Here is an 18256-nt window from a genome sequence, read left to right on the forward strand (position 1 = left end):
AAGTTACGATTATTTGGTAGCCAAAGCAAAGGAGAATAAACCAAAACCTCACTGTTACATACCTATGCAGCGTTCATCATCTGTCTCTGCATCACCGATGAACTCAAATTTAAAGTCTCGGAGTGAATGTGCAAACTTCCGCTGGGCTGCTGAAAGACCTAGAAAGAAAGATTTAATGATTACCTGGGGCCTTGTTTTCAGTCCAGGCTTAGAAGAAATGTATTCATCCTAAGGTCACTAGAGCTGTAGGGCTCTTCACCCAACCCAAGAGGAGGCACAACCCAAATCCTTTGCCAAGGGGCCCATCACCCTCAACCTGGCATGCTCTGGGATGCTTCTGTCTTCCCTTCTACACTCTGGCATGGAACAGGTGCTGGAGACATGTTTACTCCCTCCCCCACCCTCTTCTTCCTCAGAGATATAACTGCTTCACATTGTTCCCCAAAGCTCTTTCTCTTTATCTGCTCACTCAGGTCAGAACTTGCCCGATTCAAAAGTTCAAGCTATGATTAGGAATACATACACCTGATGGTATCTCCCAGCGCTGGAGGAGAACTGGCTGAATGCCACGGTTTCAAATATAAAAATATCAAAGCTCAAAGTCAGCCGGCCAGATGCCCTTAACTGACTGGCAAACTCCAGCCAGAGAAGCACAGAAGTATCAAAGAGTTTTCATAGAAAACAGCATCAGGAGGTAGCTAAAGGCCAAGCTTAAATGATGGAAAGAATTCATTCTGCAAAGACCTACACAGTCTTATCTTTTTTTATTAGAGATTAATAGAAATTAGTAGAAAACTACATTGCAGTATCATTTACGATAGCCAAGATACGGAAGCAACCTAAATGCCCATCGGTAGAAGAACAGATCAAGAAAATGTGGTATGTATACACAATGGAATATTACCCAGCCATAAAAAAGGAAGGAAATCTTGCCATTTGTGACAACATGGAGAAATCTAGAGGGCATTATGTAACATGAAATAAGTCAGACAGAGGAAGACAAATACCATATGATTTCATTTATATGAGGAATCTAAAAAACAAACCAAACAAAAAGCAAAACAGAAACAGACTCATAGATACAGAGAATAAAGTGATGATAGCCCAAGGGAAGGGGGTTGGGAGAAGGATGAAATAGATGAAGGGAATTAAGAAGTACAATCTTCCAATGATGAAATAAGTAAGACAGAGGAGTGTAAAGTACAGCATAGGCAATGTAGTCAATTAACATTGTAGTAATTTTGTATGGTGACAGCTAGTAACTAGGTGTATTGTAGTGACCATTTCATAATGTATATAAATACCGAATCACTATGTTGATACTAATACAGTTATTCCTCAATTTAAAAAAATAAAGGGAAGTATATACAAAGATAGAAAAAATAAGAAAATGATGGAAAATTCTACTTCTAAAATAGGGTAACATTTATTTTATGGGCCATAGCACATGCTGTGTATATCTCATTCAATACTCTTATATAAAATAAAGATTATCTTCATTTTACAGTGGGGTGCTAAAGCTCAGAGATGTTAAACAATTTACACAATTGCACAGCTACTACAACAGCAAAGGCTCGATTCTATTCCAGAGCTATTTGCACAAAGCCATGCCCTGGCCTGGATACAATCCTGCCACCGGTCTAAAGCACCTTTTAAGAAGCTGTTCCCTGACTCCCATACCGTGAATATCGACAGACTGTGTTAAAGTTTCATGTCAAGCAGATTAAGAAGTTGAAAAAAATAAAACACAATCTATAACTGCTGGCCAGAGTACTCACACAAAAGATAAATGTAGACAAGAAAGAGAAGCCAAGAATGTCAAAACTGAGGGCTGTTTTTAATGAGATAGTAGAAGCAATTTTCTCTTTTAGTCATTGACTAAACAAGGAATAAAAGCAAAAGATTCTTATTTTTACATTATAAAATGCTACCTGATTTTTTTTTCTTTTACCAACTCTTTACCTCAAATCATTAAGTACAAAGCTCCCCAATACCCTCCTGGACAAGCTGCTTTCTCTCACTTCCCAAACTTTCTGACAATGCTCCCCAGCTCTTTCAGCTACTGTCATGGTTTGGTTTTGCTTAATTTTCTTAACAGACTATATTTTTTAGATAAATTTTAGATTCCCAGCAAAACTGGGCAGAAGGTACAGAGACACCCTGCCCCCACACGTGCATAGCCTCCCTCATTATCAACATCTCTCGCTATCGCGGCTTTTCAAACGTCATTCTTCCTCTATCTAATTCATGTTTAGTTCGCTTTTCTCAAATCCTTTTTCTCTTTAAAATAAAAAACAAACTGAAAGACCAAAATGCAAAAGGTAAAGACCACAACACCTTTAGAGGATGATACAAGATTATAACTTCTTACCCTTAGCATATGGAACAAAAGCACACACCATAATGTAAAATGTGATGGACTGCAAGCATGGTGACAATTCTCCACCTGTCCCTGTAGGCACCTCCCTTTTCAATGTGGACTCTGCAGCTCCTCCAGCAATAGGTAGAGTCTCTCTTCCCACACCTTGAATGTAGGCTGGCCTTAGAGCCAGCAGGATGTGGTGAAAGTAACACTGTGCCAATTGAGAACCTCCAACTCACAAAATTTTGTATACCTCTAGTCGACTCTCTTAGAACCCTCTGGCTTCTGTGTGAACAAGCCCAAGCTAGCTTGCTAGTTGGTGAAAGACTAGTGGCCCAGTGTCCCCCCCCCCCCCCCCCCCACCGCTCTCCCTCAACTTACGGCCCCATGGGTCAGGCAGCCAACCTGCAGAAGCAAAGCTTTCCTGCCCTTTATGAAGGAGGTAATCCAGATGAACTGGAGTCCAGACTAAAATAAATAAATGGCTGCTGTTTAAGCCACTACGTTTGGGGACGATTTGTTACAAGGCAACAGATAAATTAATACAGAAAGGTTAGTAAAATTTGACTGTGTTAAACTTGAAAAATGCTTAAGACATTAAAAAAGTGAAGATAAGCACACACCCAGGAGATGTAAGTAACAGCTATAAATCAATGAAGGCAGAAATTCTAATAAAAAAAAAAAAAACTGAACAAAACACTTCAACAGGCCCTTCACAAAAGGAACTGAAGGAAATCTAAATGGCCTATAACCACATGAAAAGGGTGCTCAGACTCATTAGTGGTAACGAAAATGAAAAGCTCAACATACCTCAATACACTTACCAGACTGGCAAAAATTAGTCTGGTAAGTCCAGGTGTTGGTGTAATTCTGTGTTTGGAGCAACACAAATCCTCTCATACTGTTAGCTAAGAGTAAAAATTGGTACACTTACTCTTTAAGTACTTTGGCATTTTCTAGTAAACTTGATGATACCCTACAACCCCAAAATTGTCCTTCTAGGTAAATTCCCAAGAAAAACTCTTACACATGTGCACTTGTAGACATATACTAGAAAACCCATAACAGAATGATCATAATAACAGCAAAAACTGGAAAAAACAAGTACCAAGTAACAACAGAACTGAAAATTATATTACATTCATACACCATAGAGTAGAAATAACTATCAATTCACAAGTCAACACACATGAATCTCACAACTTGGACATAAAGAAGCAAGTCACACAGAAAAAATGCACACAGTATGATTCTCTCATAGAAAATTCAAAATAAGCTACACTAAACTATATTCTGGGTTGCATATATAGGTCACAAAATTATAGAAAAGCAAGGGAATCATTATCTCAAAAGTCACACAATGTTTACCACTGGAGGCAAAGGAGAGCAATGCAAAGGGACGAAGGGATTGAAGGGATTTTAGCTCATAACCTAGGGGTGAGTCTACAGATACTTGCTTTAACATTCTTATTTAAAATGTACGTTTGTTTCATTTTTGCCATAATTTCACAATTAAAAATAAAATCTTTAAAACCATAAAAGAGTAAAAACTAGCAATTTAGTCCATTCCAAAGTAACTTTTTTCCATCGTCATCCAGGCAAACATATAATTATTCTCCAAGGCTTAACCACACTGGCGTGCTCTGGGTCACACATGCCAAACTCACTCCAGTCTGACACCCTTAAAATTGCTACTCGCTCACCTGAAACACTCTTCCCCTACCCCCACCCTCACCAGGCTGGTTCTCAACCCTGATGGCTCAGTCCATCTGTCTCTGATGGAGCCATCCTCCCTACCATCCTCTCCAAAATAAGGTCACCCGTGGTCCTTAATCCCTCTCTATTCTAATGCTGCTTTATTCTCCTTGTAGCACTTATTATCTGAAACTATCTTATATAGTCAGAACTCACTCAGGATTATCTATTTTCCCACTGTACAATATCACGTCGTGTCCCTGAGGCAGTAACTGACAGTCTTGTGCGTCACTATATCCCTGAAACAGGGACCACAATAGGATTTTTCTTTTGTATCTCATGCGCCTCCTTCCAGATGTTAATAGTGTGTGGGTTTATTACCATTTTTAATAACTTTATTATTCCATTTTACTAACGTTTGCTTTGTCAGTTCTCAACAGGGGTGTGTACATTGGTTCCATTTATGTGTATATATACATATATATATGTGTTTATATGTGTATATTTACTTATACATTATACCCATTTTATATAGATTATTTATATAATATGTACAAACACTGGCATAAATTATATTTTTCCCCTCTGGAGCTGTTTCCTGCGGTATTTGATCCAAATCACTAGGTCAAAATATACTTTGAAGACCATGTTTCATATGGTCATGGCAGGAGGCTCTCTAGAAAGTAAAAAACTTAATCTATCAATTTTTTTAATCTTTCATAATACCTAATTTCATTTTAGCTTAAAATGTTTATAACAGCAGATTAAATTTGGGTTCATTTGCACAGCCAATATGATATTTCTCCCTGGGTAAAAAGCATGCTTTTCTCTCATTAAGTGCTAAGTATTGTAGTTACATTAAAACTTTATTTTAAATACATACATACATATTTTTAATGTTTGTTTATTTTTTTGATAAAGCAAGCAAGCAGGGGAGGGGCAGGGAGACAAGGAGACAGAGGATATGAAGCGGGCTCTTCGCTGACAGCAGTGACCACAATGTGGGGCTCAAACTCACAGACCACAAGATCATGCCCTAAGCTGAAGTCACACATTCAGCCGACTAAGCCACCCAGGTGCCCCAATACTTTATTTTAGAATAAATCATTTTTCTTTCTGTTGACTTTTTTCTGGTGTTATTAGAATTCATGAGGCAGGGGCGCCTGGGTGGCGCAGTCGGTTAAGCGTCCGACTTCAGCCAGGTCACGATCTCGCGTTCCGTGAGTTCGAGCCCCGCGTCGGGCTCTGGGCTGTGGCTCAGAGCCTGGAGCCTGTTTCCGATTCTGTGTCTCCCTCTCTCTCTGCCCCTCCCCCGTTCATGCTCTGTCTCTCTCTGTCCCAAAAATAAATAAACGTTGAAAAAAAAAAAAAAAAAAAGAATTCATGAGGCAAAATTTTTGTTTAAAAATGTGACCACACCAAACTCCATTCAAGAATCACAAATGTATCATGTTTATTTAGTATATTCTAAATGTATTTATTCTCCCATATAGTTTATACCTCCATAGACATCTTCTGCCTTTTCAAACATAATATGAAATCATGAGATAGTTCACTATATTTAGTACAGTCCCTTAAAGAAGCACAAAGATGTTTTATGCAAAGGATAATGTTTTCTCTTTCCGGTATCACTGCACATAAATCTCAATCAGTCTTTAGTTTTCAAGTTACAAAAGCTAGCAACATTCCTCTATTGGGGGAAGATGGTGAGGGGCCCACTGGATGGGAATGCCTTTACTGAGTGCCTACTCTTTGTTAACTGACTTACAAATATTACTTCATTTACTCCTTATCATCAGCCTGGAGAGTAGGTGTTGGTGTCACTTTTTTTAAGTTTATTTTTGAGAGAGAGAGGGAGAGAGAGAAAGCACATGCAAAAGTGCAAGTGGGGAAGGGGCAGAGAGCGAGGAAGACAGAGAATCCCAAGTAGGTTCCAAGATGCCAGTGCAGAGCCTGATGCAGGGCTCGAACCCATGAACCTTGAGATCATGACCCAAGCTGAAACCAAGAGTTGGACACTTAACCAACTGAGCCATCCAGGTGCCCCTGGTGTCACATTATTTTACAAATGGGTTAAGAAGGTTCAGAGACAGGTTAGCGACTTGATCAAGGTCACAGACTCTTTAGACTGCTAGTAATAAGTCCTGGAGGCAAAGGATCCCTTCCCTAGTCTCTCAAGCCTCTACCAATGTCCCTTCCATTACATCATTCCGACTTTCAGAAGACAGAACATTATTCTCTTGTCCAGATCTCACCCAATTATCTGAACAGCTCTAATGCAGATTCTAACTAAATGGAAAACTCACAATCACGTGGCTCCATGCCCCCATCCTTTCCTGTCTACTAATTCCTCACTACTATGAATGAAATACCTTCAAGGTGTGAAAGAAAATAAAGCACAACTAATGTAAAAGAATTCATGTGATTTGCACTCTTTCAAATGAACCTGGGCTCAGAGTCACCCAGACTAGAATTTTTAGGTCTTCAATCCACAGACAAATAGGAAGAAGCAGAGGCATAGAACTCTTCCCAGGGCTAAGAGCAGTGTGAGAGATGAGGAGTTTCATTTGAGATCTCATGAATTTGAGATGTAGCACACGTAGGGATCCAATCACAGTTTAAATCCAGGTTTGGAGAGCCTCCAGACACGGGCCCAAATTGCCAAAGCTCACCCTTGCTGATGATACAGATGAGAAAACTATCTTTTGCAGAATGCCCACCTATTAACCAGTTTTCAGTTATGACCGTGAACTCTGAGTCACATACAGGCACTTCGAAGGAGGTGACTGGGAAAACTCTCTGTTCGACTGCTCTACCTGACCCAGCCTGGCTCTGGTAATAAGGTCATAACTACTATCTCCAGCAACTCCCCACACTGTCAACCGAAGCACGAATGGGGACACCTAAGGAAATGTGGCATGTCCTCTAATTCTGGGCTTGAGAAGAAAAATGAAACAGCAAACAAATGTGCCTTTCTTACTCATTAAATTTGAAATATAAGACTCTGCACAAGCCATATCGGATGCTAAAGCCTTTTTTCAAATAGGCAAACTGCACCTAGATGTTCACATTCCTTTGCATGTAGAGACCCAAGTAACTAGTTTATCAAATATGCAAAAGCTCTGCCAAGAGAAGCTCTGCCACCCATTCTGCACATCAAAACACGTACCAAAATTCTTCAGTGTTTTATTTAGAGAGGAACAGGGTACAGACTCTAAGAACTTCATATCTTTCATGCCAGATTCATGCCAAGGAAATAATGCCGATGTTAACCCAACTCAACTTGGAAATGAAACAAAATTCCTCTAGATCTGTAAACTGGCTTCATATTTTCCTTCTGTTTTCCAGATTTACAAAACTGGCAGCAGCACTACATACTAAAAAAGCATTATGGCCTCTCTATAGGAGTCAAATAAGAAGGTAAACGACTCTGTAGATTTTTTAAAATAATGCAAACATCTCACAAGTCCAAAATGCAGCCCTGAAGGCCAAATCACAGGCTGTTCCAGCAACGGTTCAAGGGCCAGCCTGGTCTCTGGAACTGTTACATTAAGACATTCCTGGCCCTAACTCTCCAATTCCAGCCCAACTGGAGTGTCTATGTAGTAAGGTCTTCTTAATCGTAGGAAAAGCACCATCTAAAGTCACTAGAATATTCTAAACCTAAATTGACAAATTTATGGAGTCGAGGAAAATAAGGTGAGTCCACAATGATGCACGTGCCTCGGGAAAAAAATGCACAAACTTGGAGTGTAAGACTCAAGACCCAACATGGCACATTAACAGACAGCCAGATTCTGTTAGCCAAAATAATTACAAAGAGAGTACTTTCAAAGGGAGGGATCTGAACACTGCAAAGAATCCCACAGGCAGGCCCACACTGGAGACCACCACCCCAATCTTTGCTACACCTTCTTCCAAGCTTCAACTGCACTGCACACATTCAGCAGTGCAAAGGGTCTACTCAGGCTAGGTTCTGTGTACAGAGAGAGTACCTGTCACTGAGCAGAGATTGCTAGCGATCACCCAGCCTACCAGTTTTCAAACTGTCTTGGGCCACAGAATTGGTTGTTCAAAGAAAATCTTATAGTGAGAATGGAACAATTAGTTGACACTTAAATGTATGAGTTTTCTGCTGCTGCTGCTGTAACTAATCACTATAAATGTAGTGGCTTACAACACCACAAATTTATTATCTTATAAATAATAAAGATTTTTTGGAACCTTTGGCCTGGACGTCAGAAGGCCAAAACGGGTCTCACGGGGATGCATTTTTTCTGGAGGCTCGAGGGGAAAACTGTTCCCTTGCCTTCTCGAGGCTCTAGAGGTGCCCAAATTCCTTGGCTCACAGCCACCATCCCCCAGTCACATCATTCTGACCTCCTTCTGTCACACAGCTTCTTGGACTCTTAAAGACCACCATCCTAACCCAGGATAATCTCACCACAAGGCCTTTCATCTCATCTGCAAAGTCCCTTTTGCCATGTAAAATAACATACTCACAGGTTCCAGGAATAGGAAGAGACCTCTTTGGAGGGCCATTAATCTGCCTACCATACCATATAATGTCAGGTACTCTCCTGACCACTTTACATTTATTGATTCCTTTAAGTTGTCCTTCATCCCATCTGCCTTCATCTCATTCCTATACTTCCAGGAATCCAAGTGGCCAGAATTCCAGTGTTCCTTTCTCAGCGTCCCTGTTCTTCATTCAACACATCCACATTCTACTCATTTACCCAAACATTTGCCAGGCACAGTGTTCTAGACACAGAGCATACTGCAACAAATAAATCACACCAACTGGAGTAAGAGTGGGTGACAGGCCAAAGTGAGAGGGGAGAAGTAGAAAGGGAATAGAGAAGACAAATAATAAAACATAAATTACATAGGACATTGGTCAGCAGGTAAGAGCCACGGAGAAAACTGGAGAAAGGTTAGGAAAATGGGAACATCTGGGAAGAGCTTGAACAGATCTGAGCAGATGGCACAGAAAAGATGGTATCGAAGCAAAGACTTGAATGATGCAAGAAGCAAGCCACATGGATAACAGCAGAGAAGACTTTCCAGACAGAGGGCACAGTCATGAACAGACCTGGTGTAGGACAGCAAAAGGCTAGTACTGCTGATGCTGACTGAGGTGGGGCGGCAGAGGGCGGGGGGGGGGGGGGGGGGGGGGGTGGGGACAGACAGAGCAAAAGGCAAGAAGGTCAAAGACAATGGGGAGCAGTTCAGAAAGGACCTGAGCATCTATTACAAGCAAGAGGGGGAGCTTCTGGAGGGGTCTGAGGAGGAACATGATCGAATTTTTAACAGCATCACTCTGGATGCTGTGTCAAGAACACATTGAAGATGGACAAGAGGGGAAAAGGGAAAACAAGTTAGGAGGCTACTGCCCGATCCAAACAAGAGATGATGGTACTTCTTTAAAGAATTTCTGGAAACTGTGCCAACAACTGATAAGATTTCAGGGTCTCAACCTAATGAGTTGAGGGGCCCATGTGCAAAAACATCCCCAAGGATAGCAATCACCTTCAAAACTTCTTGGCTTCAAAGTGAAGAAAGTCTGCTTTGTAAGTGCTTAACATCAGTAGAGCATTTTCATTGCCCCGTGTTAGGAGTTCAATTGTAGCCCACCCCCGCCCCGTTTACATAGTACAGTCCTAACCCTCCGGATCTCAGAATGTGATCTTACTTAGGGAGTCTTTACAGGTATAATCAAGTTAAAGTGGGGTTACTGGGGGCGGGAGGGGGGGCCCTAATCCAGCATGACAGGTGTCCTTACAGAAGGGCAAAGTTCGAACACAAACACACACACACAGAGGGAAGACGAGGTGGCGAGGCAAGGAAGAAAACGGCCATCTACAAGCTAGAGAGGAACGCCTGGAACAGAGGCTTCCCTCACAGCCCTCAGAAAGAACTAACCCTGCTCACACCTCAATTTTGGACTCCCAGCCTCCAGGGCAGTAAGACAATAAATTCCTGTTCTGTAAGCCACCCAACCCAGTCTGTGGAAGTTTGTCACGGCAGCCCTAGCAAACTAATACATCAGGATTCTTTTTTTTTCTCTTTTTAGAAAAATAAGGTAGCCTTGGGGTTAAAATACAGGCATGAAAACACTACTGGCAAGGATTGTTTTTACAGATCAGGGATGTAAGCTCAATGACAAAGCAATATTATCCAAACATTCTGGTACTGAATATAGTAACTTGGCATTCAAACTGGTTTCCAAAATGTTCTAAGAAAGAGGAGATAAAAAGAAAAAACCATAGACAGGGGATAATGTCAAGACAAGCTACCGTGTTAACCACAGTATATGCTTAAGGCCCAAAGTAAATACTAGTAAGGACTGAGGTGTCAGGTGTTCATCTGGCTAATGAATGTGAGCTTTCCCGCCCTTTTGCCATCGGAGCATTACCATTTCACAGCACAAACGAGAAACTTAGCTGCCAACCAAAGAAAGCCAAGAGTTACTATGTGCCTCTTATTTCTCTCAAATGCTTTAATATTTATTTCCTTTAAAATAATTTTTTTAACATTTTTTTTGAGACAGAGAGAGAGAGAGCATGAGTGGGGAGGGGCAGAGAGAGAGGGAGACATAGAATCTGAAGCAGGCTCCAGGCTCTGAGCTGTAAGCACAGAGCCTGATGTGGGGCTTGAACCCACGAGCTGTGAGATCATGACCTGAGCTGAAGTCACATTTACCCAACTGAGCCACCCAGGCATCCAAAATAGTTCTTCTTAAAGTAAAACAAGACTCAGTCTAAGGAGGGGCTAAAACCTCTTTTTTTGTGTCCCAAGATAAACCAGGATCACAACAGCTGAAAGAAATGCCACAAGAAATGCCCCAGGACTTGCATCTATCATTCACTCAGCACAGTCCAACGTGCCATATAACACACCAAGATGTGACAGTTGTCCTAAAAGGTCTGTGACCTCTAATGGAGAGAGGTCACCATCACATCACATCTGACATATGAACTGAGGGGTCCAGATTACACACTCCACAGGAGTCCAATGGAAGACAAACTCAAAACAAAACAAAACAAACAAAAAACATGTTGAAGTCATCAGGAAAACACAGCATGCATGGAATGTGGGGCCTGAATAAGGGCCCAAAAATATAAGCTAAATTTATATCACTGTAAACCACATAGAAGACCTTTGAGGCATTGGGAACAAAATGAGGGAAATCCTTCAGAAATGAGAATGAGGAAGACTATATATACTACACAACTCATATAAACTAGGGCCTTCTCAATACAAGAAATGAAGACTCAAATAATGAGAATACAATCAGAAAGAACTCAGAAAAGAAAAGCAAACAATGTGTGTCACAACAGAGAATTTGTGGCATAGCCCAACCAACCTGGGATCTTCTCTCTGGACCACCGCCATCAACGCAACTTGGATTCTGAGTGTTTACTTTTTTCTCTCTCTCACTTTCAACTGCTCTGTTTTCTTTTATTTTGTATCAATTCTTGCTGTCAGAACCGCTGCTTACTCAGATGGTTTGCTGCCATGTCACTGACTGGTGGCGCCCTTTCACTGTCCTTGTATCAATTATGTCATTCTTTCAGCTGGAGCTCTTAACTGCTTTTCCCTTATTTCCCAAATTAAAATTCTTAAGAGAATCAAACAGGTCCAGTTCATTTTTTTCCCCCCCACAGAAGGTCATGAAAGAAGGAGCTTCTAGTGTCCCACCCTAACCAAATCAGCCAGCTCGGGGAGATGAGAGGGGAGAGGTCACATGGTCCTCAGAGAACTTTCTCCTCAGCAGAGGCTATGAGCAAAGCCATTTTTCCTTATAGGAACTGTGAAGTAGTTAGAAAATGCCAAGAGAGACAACTTGGGCCCAAAGCCAACGAGTAAAATGCATTCTTTTAAAGGCCAAAATAATGTCTGAAGACTTGACTATATCATAAAATTCCACAAAATGCCCCCTAAAGGCAGAAACTAGTCTATCTAGAAGACTGAAACAGGCAGGGCCTCAGTCTATGAGATGGGCCATTTTAACACAAGGAATTATGTTCAACATAAGGAGTTTGAACACTCATATTTGACTAGAAAATGGTTTCAAATCCAGTGCTTCCAAATGGTTTAAATGTGTGCAATGACCATCTGACACTTATTTAGCACTATGTATGCACTGGTCACTCCAAGGAAGTCCTCTGCGTTCATTACCCAATTAGCTAAGCCTTTTTTCCACTGTATTTTAGAGACAAGCACCAGGATACACAAAGGGACCACACAGTGTTAGATGGTGGAGCAAAGATTTGAACCTCGAAGCCAGCTTTCCATCTAAATGGTCACAATATGCTGCCTTCCCACAAGGAAAACTGCACAGGCCATAGGTGGGCCACAATTTCCTTACAATGTCCTTATAAAATGTATGTAAATCATCCAAATCTCTTGATTTTGTGGAAGTGTTAGAAGAGAGGTCAAGAATTTTCTTAAAAGGTTTTGTGGGCCATAGGTGGGCCACAATCTCCTTACAATGCCCTTATAAAATGTATGTAAACCATCCAAATCTCTTGATTTTGTGGAAGTGTTAGAAGAGAGGTCAAGAATTTTCTTAAAAGGTTTTGTGGGCATCTGTAAACAATGCATGGAGGGCAAGCTGGCCTTTGCCCCTATAATCATGCCTGCAGGAGCTCGCTGGGAGACCCACACCATTCCTGGGAGGTAAATGGCTTTGGCCTCTTTGGGATCTACGAGTCAAACTTTGAACACATCAGAGGCACGAACACTGAGGAGCTCTGTGACCAGGGGGAAGCAAGGACCGGGAGCTTCTGGACAGGGTCCTCCTGCAGGATGGGCTGGAGGTGAAGCAGTTCCAACGGTGGAATTTCTACCAATACCACTGCAAGCAGGGAATGTGGGGCACACAGCTGGAAAGGCTCGCCCACGGAGGGACCTTGAGAAGGCGATCCCTCCCAGTCCCTGGCTGCAGTTATGTGGTGGTAGCTGAAGGCCAGGCGCTGAGCCTGGTCCTTGGGGACCCAACAGGGCTTATCACATGGGCACAGCCACCACCTGTGCCTGGCTACTGTCTCCTTAATGCCCCTCCCCAGAGAGGCAGCCTTCACAGCTGGTTTGGGCCCAGGCTTGGTCTCCACACTCTGTGCAATGATTTCTGTGAAATTTTGCCATAGCGATGACATTGTTTTCAGGATATCCGAGAGTTCTATCTGTTCCGTCTTTTATTCAGAATGAAATAAAAAATTTTTTTTGGTTCTAGGGAAGGAAAAAGAAAAGCTTTTTTGGACAGCCCCTAGGAAAGCAAAGTTGCCCAGGAATAAGGACAAGAAAGGTATGCTGAGGAGCTCACAGCCAACAGGAAGAAGGAAAGAGAGTAAACGTGGAAAAGCTGCTCTTAGAAAAACAAGTACCACCTGGGCAGTGAGGTCCATGAGGTCTGCTTCTTGGTTCCAGGCTTCCTCAAGGGCAAGGTGAACATATACCAGGATCCCAGACAGCAGAATCAACACAATCCAAGCCTCTTATAAGGGGCATATGGACACAGGTCTGGGCCTCCTGAAAACTAGCCGTATTCAAAGAGAAAAGAGGTGTTATATAAATAAATAAGCTACATGGTCAACTTGTAAAATCACTGAAAGCATGAGTCAAGTATGTAAGTGCACATAAGACAGTTGAAAAGTTAAGCAACACCCCCTCGCCAAATCTTAACCAATGATTCTTTTTATGTTCTATTTTTTATGTTCTATGAATTTAGCATAAATTACTTTTATAATCAGGAAAAAAAAATAAGTTAAAACCAAAACAAACAAAAAAAGAATGGATGATATCTGATCATTAGAATAGGCTGTGCTGTAAGACAATGTGGCTATGATGGTTAATTTTAGGTATGAACTTGAATGGGCCACAGGATGCCTAAATATCATGTTGTGTTATTATTTCTAGGTGTCTGTGAGTTGCTTCCAGAAGATACTAGCATTTCAGTTGGTAGACTGAGCAAAGCAGATGGCTTTCCCCACTGTCAACTGACATCATCCAATAATAAACACACATTTAAAAAAATTCAAATTCACTAGTAACGAAAGAAAATTTTACATGGCTTTTCACCTGATGGCCCATACTATTTTTAATAATGAATTTCAGTATGTATTTGCAAACATATAGGTAAATAAGCCCTTTTTTTTTAATTTTTTTTTTCAACGTTTATTCATTTTTGGGACAGAGAGAGACAGAGCATGAACGGGGGAGGGGCAGAGAGAGAGGGAGACACAGAATCGGAAACAGGCTCCAGGCTCCGAGCCATCAGCCCAGAGCCCGACGCGGGGCTCGAACTCCCGGACCGCGAGATCGTGACCTGGCTGAAGTCGGACGCTTAACCGACTGCGCCACCCAGGCGCCCCAATAAGCCCTTTTATATATTGGTAGGGGAGAAGAAAATTAAGAAACCTGCAGTCACTGCTGTCACTCCTCTCTTCTTCCCCTAAAAGAGGGAAGAACATGAATAACCTGTCACGGCAGGTCTCCATAAAAAAGATAATATATGTGCAATATTTTCAGAGAAAATGCTCAGATGGTTAATATGACTACTGTGAACAGCTAAGGTCCCAATGTGACATACTTTTTACAAAGGAAGGTTAGTTGTTCTTCAGAAAAGCCTCATCACAAAGCTCCTAGCACAGTCATTGAGAGTTAATGACAGTGATGGGTTCTGGTGTCAGACTGACAGGATCCCCATGACACTGACACTAGGGTCCCCATGACCAGCTTCTAGTGACCCTGAGCAGGCGACAACCCTTCCAAGCTCCAGCTTCTTCACCAACAACTTGGGAATAATACTGGATTTTATATAACAAATTGTAGTAAAGGAAAATAATGAATCAAAAGATTACTAAGTTATCCTGTTTGGGTGACAGAATGGCGGAACCGTATTTTTTGTAAAGGGGAAGTCAAGAGAGGAAGCCAATGTGAAGTGAAGAAACAACTGAATTTTAGGTATTTCACAAAGTAGCAGATTAACTAAACAGAAATTCTGAAAGCAGCTGAAGATAAAAGTCATGGACAGAGATTCTAATCATCACTTCTGTGCTGAGAGGTAACTGAAGTGAATTTTCCTTGTTAGAAGGAAAAAGTGTAGAAAATCTGGAGCTGAAAATAAAGAAGTAAACCATGGTGGACACCCATAAAAGGAGAAACGGGGGGGGGGGGGCAGGCAGAAGAAGACAAGACAGAGAAAAGACAGCCCAAAATGAGGTACAAGGGGTGTGCAGAATCGGAGAAGACACAATACTGAGAATGCTCAAAAGTGCCAAATGGTTTGCAAGGCTGGAGACTGGGCAAGAAGTACTTTGACAAATCAACCTGAGTCCTCCCTTTCCCTTCACCCACTACACATCCAACTCTACATCCAAAATATCCCATGGATCTGCTCACTTCTCTATCTCCACTGTTAACACAGCCTCTCTGGTCACTCTGCTTCCACTCATTCCCCCTCAACCAATTCCTACGAGAGCAGCAAAATCTAACTAAAAATATAAATTGGATTTCCTTATTCCCCTGCTTACCGCTTCAATATCATTCTGTTGTATTTAGGATAAAACCCAGACTCCTCACCAAAGGTCTCAAATACCTTGAGTGATTTCGTCTCTGCTCAGCCCTCCAGCCTCATTCATCCCCTAAGCTCACTCAACTCCAGCTTCATCAGCCTCCCTTCTAGTCCTGGGAGAAAAAAAATGCCAAGTCCTCTCCTTCCTTGGGGTCAGTGTACACGCCCTGCCTTCTGCCTGGAATGCCCAAAACTCAAGTACAACCTACACTAGAAGCAACCAGAACCCCTCCAAGTCCCAGCAGGACCCCTCTGCCTGCCTTTATAACTGGGCTCCAGTTATCAGATGTATGTATATACAGAAGCTGTATGGAGCTGTAGTATATGAAATCCAGTTCCTGATTTCAAATGGTCTCTATTCCAAATCAGTAATAATTGAAAAGGAAACACTAAAATGTATAAGAAATACTCAGCTATACACTGATTGAAGATACACATGCCCCTAAAAAGCATATTTTCCAGTTTTTTATTACTTTCATTCTAAATTTAAACACATTATTGATCCACCCTTCCCCAACCCAAACTACACACATGTAAAAGAGGGGGAAAGCCCTTTATGAACACTTCTGGCCCATTAATAACTTCCAGGCTCCAATTGAAAGGACACTTAGAAAGAGCTCAGCTAACATCCTTCATTCGCCAAGTTGTGTTACAGAAAGTAAATGTATCACACGCACAGTTAGCACAGAAGGAAAGATAAAGCTGAATCAGAGGTGGAAAGCTTCCAAAAGCAAACACTGGATTTCATTTTCTGCAAACTGATAAAGCACAGACTTTACATAATTATGATAAATTTTAGCACCTAGAAATCCAAGGATCAAATCTTGTAAGTTGTAAACTTACTGACAGATATCTTGGAATCGAGCCTAAATCATCCCTCAGCACTTGACCATGACTTCGTAATACCTGGAAGAAGGTAACAGGTACGTGGGAGTTCACTATTCCATTAGCCCAACTTTTTCTCAAAAAGTTATTTCTTTGTACTTTCTAATCTTAATCTTTATTTCCTTCATCACAAGTATTTCTATGGTCTAAAGTGCCATGAGTGTACTGTCTTTATTTTCTCTACTCCAACAAGTTTGATATATAACTTCATGTTAAATGTTTTTCTTTCTTACCTGTGTGGCCTCCTTTTTGGATTATGATTTTGATTTTTGTATCTTCTTAGGTAGTCAAATTTTACCATTTTGAAGAAGCTGCTTCTGTCATTTACTCACTTTAAAAGCACCCACCTATTTACATCCCTGAACATTTTAGAAGAAAATTAAACTGAACATTTCCAATTATTTAAACTTTATTTTTTAAGAAACCTAATTCTGGGGACACCTGGGTGGCTCAGTCACTTAAGCTTCAGACTCTTAACTTCGACTCAGGTCATGATCTCACGGTTCTATGCTGACAGCGCGAAGCCTGCTTGGGATTCTCTCTCTCCCTCTCTCTCTGCCCCTCCCCCACTCTCTCGGTCTCAAAATTAATAAATAAGCTTAAAAAAAAAAAAAAAAAAAAAACCTAACTCTGGCAGCTCCGAGTTATTCTGTTCCTTTGTCTCTCTTTCTGTGCATTTTAAACCACAGGCTCACATCATACTTTTTACCTAATACAACCAATCATCCTATTATGTTTTTCAAGACCTTATTTATCATTTCAGAATTATTCCTAAAAGCAATAAATATCTACTATTCTGTGGAGTGTTTTATATAAAAAAAATTACCCCTAGACTCCTACTACAAAGATAACTATTACATATTCATTTTATAGACAGAGGGGAGGTGGGGAAACAGAGAAGTGAAATCGGTCACACAGCAAAACCAGAAGCCCAGGTCACCCTGATTCCCAGCTCATGATCTCTTCATTCCTAAATTCTGCTGGCAGAAGTACTTGCTTGCACACTAAGTGGCACCAGGCTACGAGATTTAACTGACATATCAAATTAGTGTGGCACTGCCTTCCCTGGTTTCAAATATACAGAGACTTGGAAATCTGAGAGCCACACGCCTGAGAGCTGGTAGGTGCCAAAGGAAGGTCTGGGGTGCCCGCAGGCAATGCTACTCAAGGTGCCAGCTCCTGAACTGTGGGTCATAGGGTCCCTGAGAAACAAGGAATTTGGACAAAATGTAAATTAACCGAGTCACTGAGCACACCTGTTTAGTTTGGCTGACTTTTCTTTACAGCAAGACTTCTTGCCTCAAGGAAGTCAACTCCTATTGTAACTAACAGTCTGCAGACTAGCACAGGTCTACAGGCCCCACTTTGAGTAGCACTGACCTACAGCAGCATTTTTCAAAGTACCCAGAGCAGCATTTTTCAGGGTGCCATATGTGACTTAGTGGGTGATAAAATCAGTACAATGAGCTATACCAGCATTTTTTAATAGCAGAGAAGAGAGGAAATAGGGGGCTCTGGTATAGTGAATTGAAGACAGGTAGGGGCATTACTGTAATCTGGTTAGAAACACTTCTGAACAAAACTGGTAGGGGTAGATGAAGATTCAAGTTCAGAAATGTTCCCTTTCCATGTATGGTATTATATGGAGCATAAAAAATATTTATCTTTTTTACAAGCTCGCTTTTATGTTTTTATTTTTTAGGCTTGTTTTTTTTTTTTTTTTTTTTTTTTTT

General features: G+C 41.3%; 1 protein-coding gene across 3 annotated transcripts in view; it reads right to left on the reverse strand.

Moving 5' to 3' along the window:
* Positions 1-18256, reverse strand: part of ARHGAP10 (Rho GTPase activating protein 10) — a 325048-nt gene that overhangs the window by 242283 nt on the left and 64509 nt on the right. For 2 of the 3 annotated variants that reach the window (XM_045466135.1, XM_045466157.1), the window contains exon 2: positions 63-158. In XM_045466135.1, coding sequence (XP_045322091.1) covers positions 63-158 — 96 coding nt within the window. Of the gene's footprint in view, positions 1-62; positions 159-2371; positions 2418-18256 lie in introns of those variants that run through there. The other variant, XM_045466146.1, reaches the window with a different exon arrangement.

This window comes from Leopardus geoffroyi, chromosome B1 (assembly GCF_018350155.1).
Source record: "Leopardus geoffroyi isolate Oge1 chromosome B1, O.geoffroyi_Oge1_pat1.0, whole genome shotgun sequence".
Lineage (NCBI taxonomy): Eukaryota > Metazoa > Chordata > Mammalia > Carnivora > Felidae > Leopardus > Leopardus geoffroyi.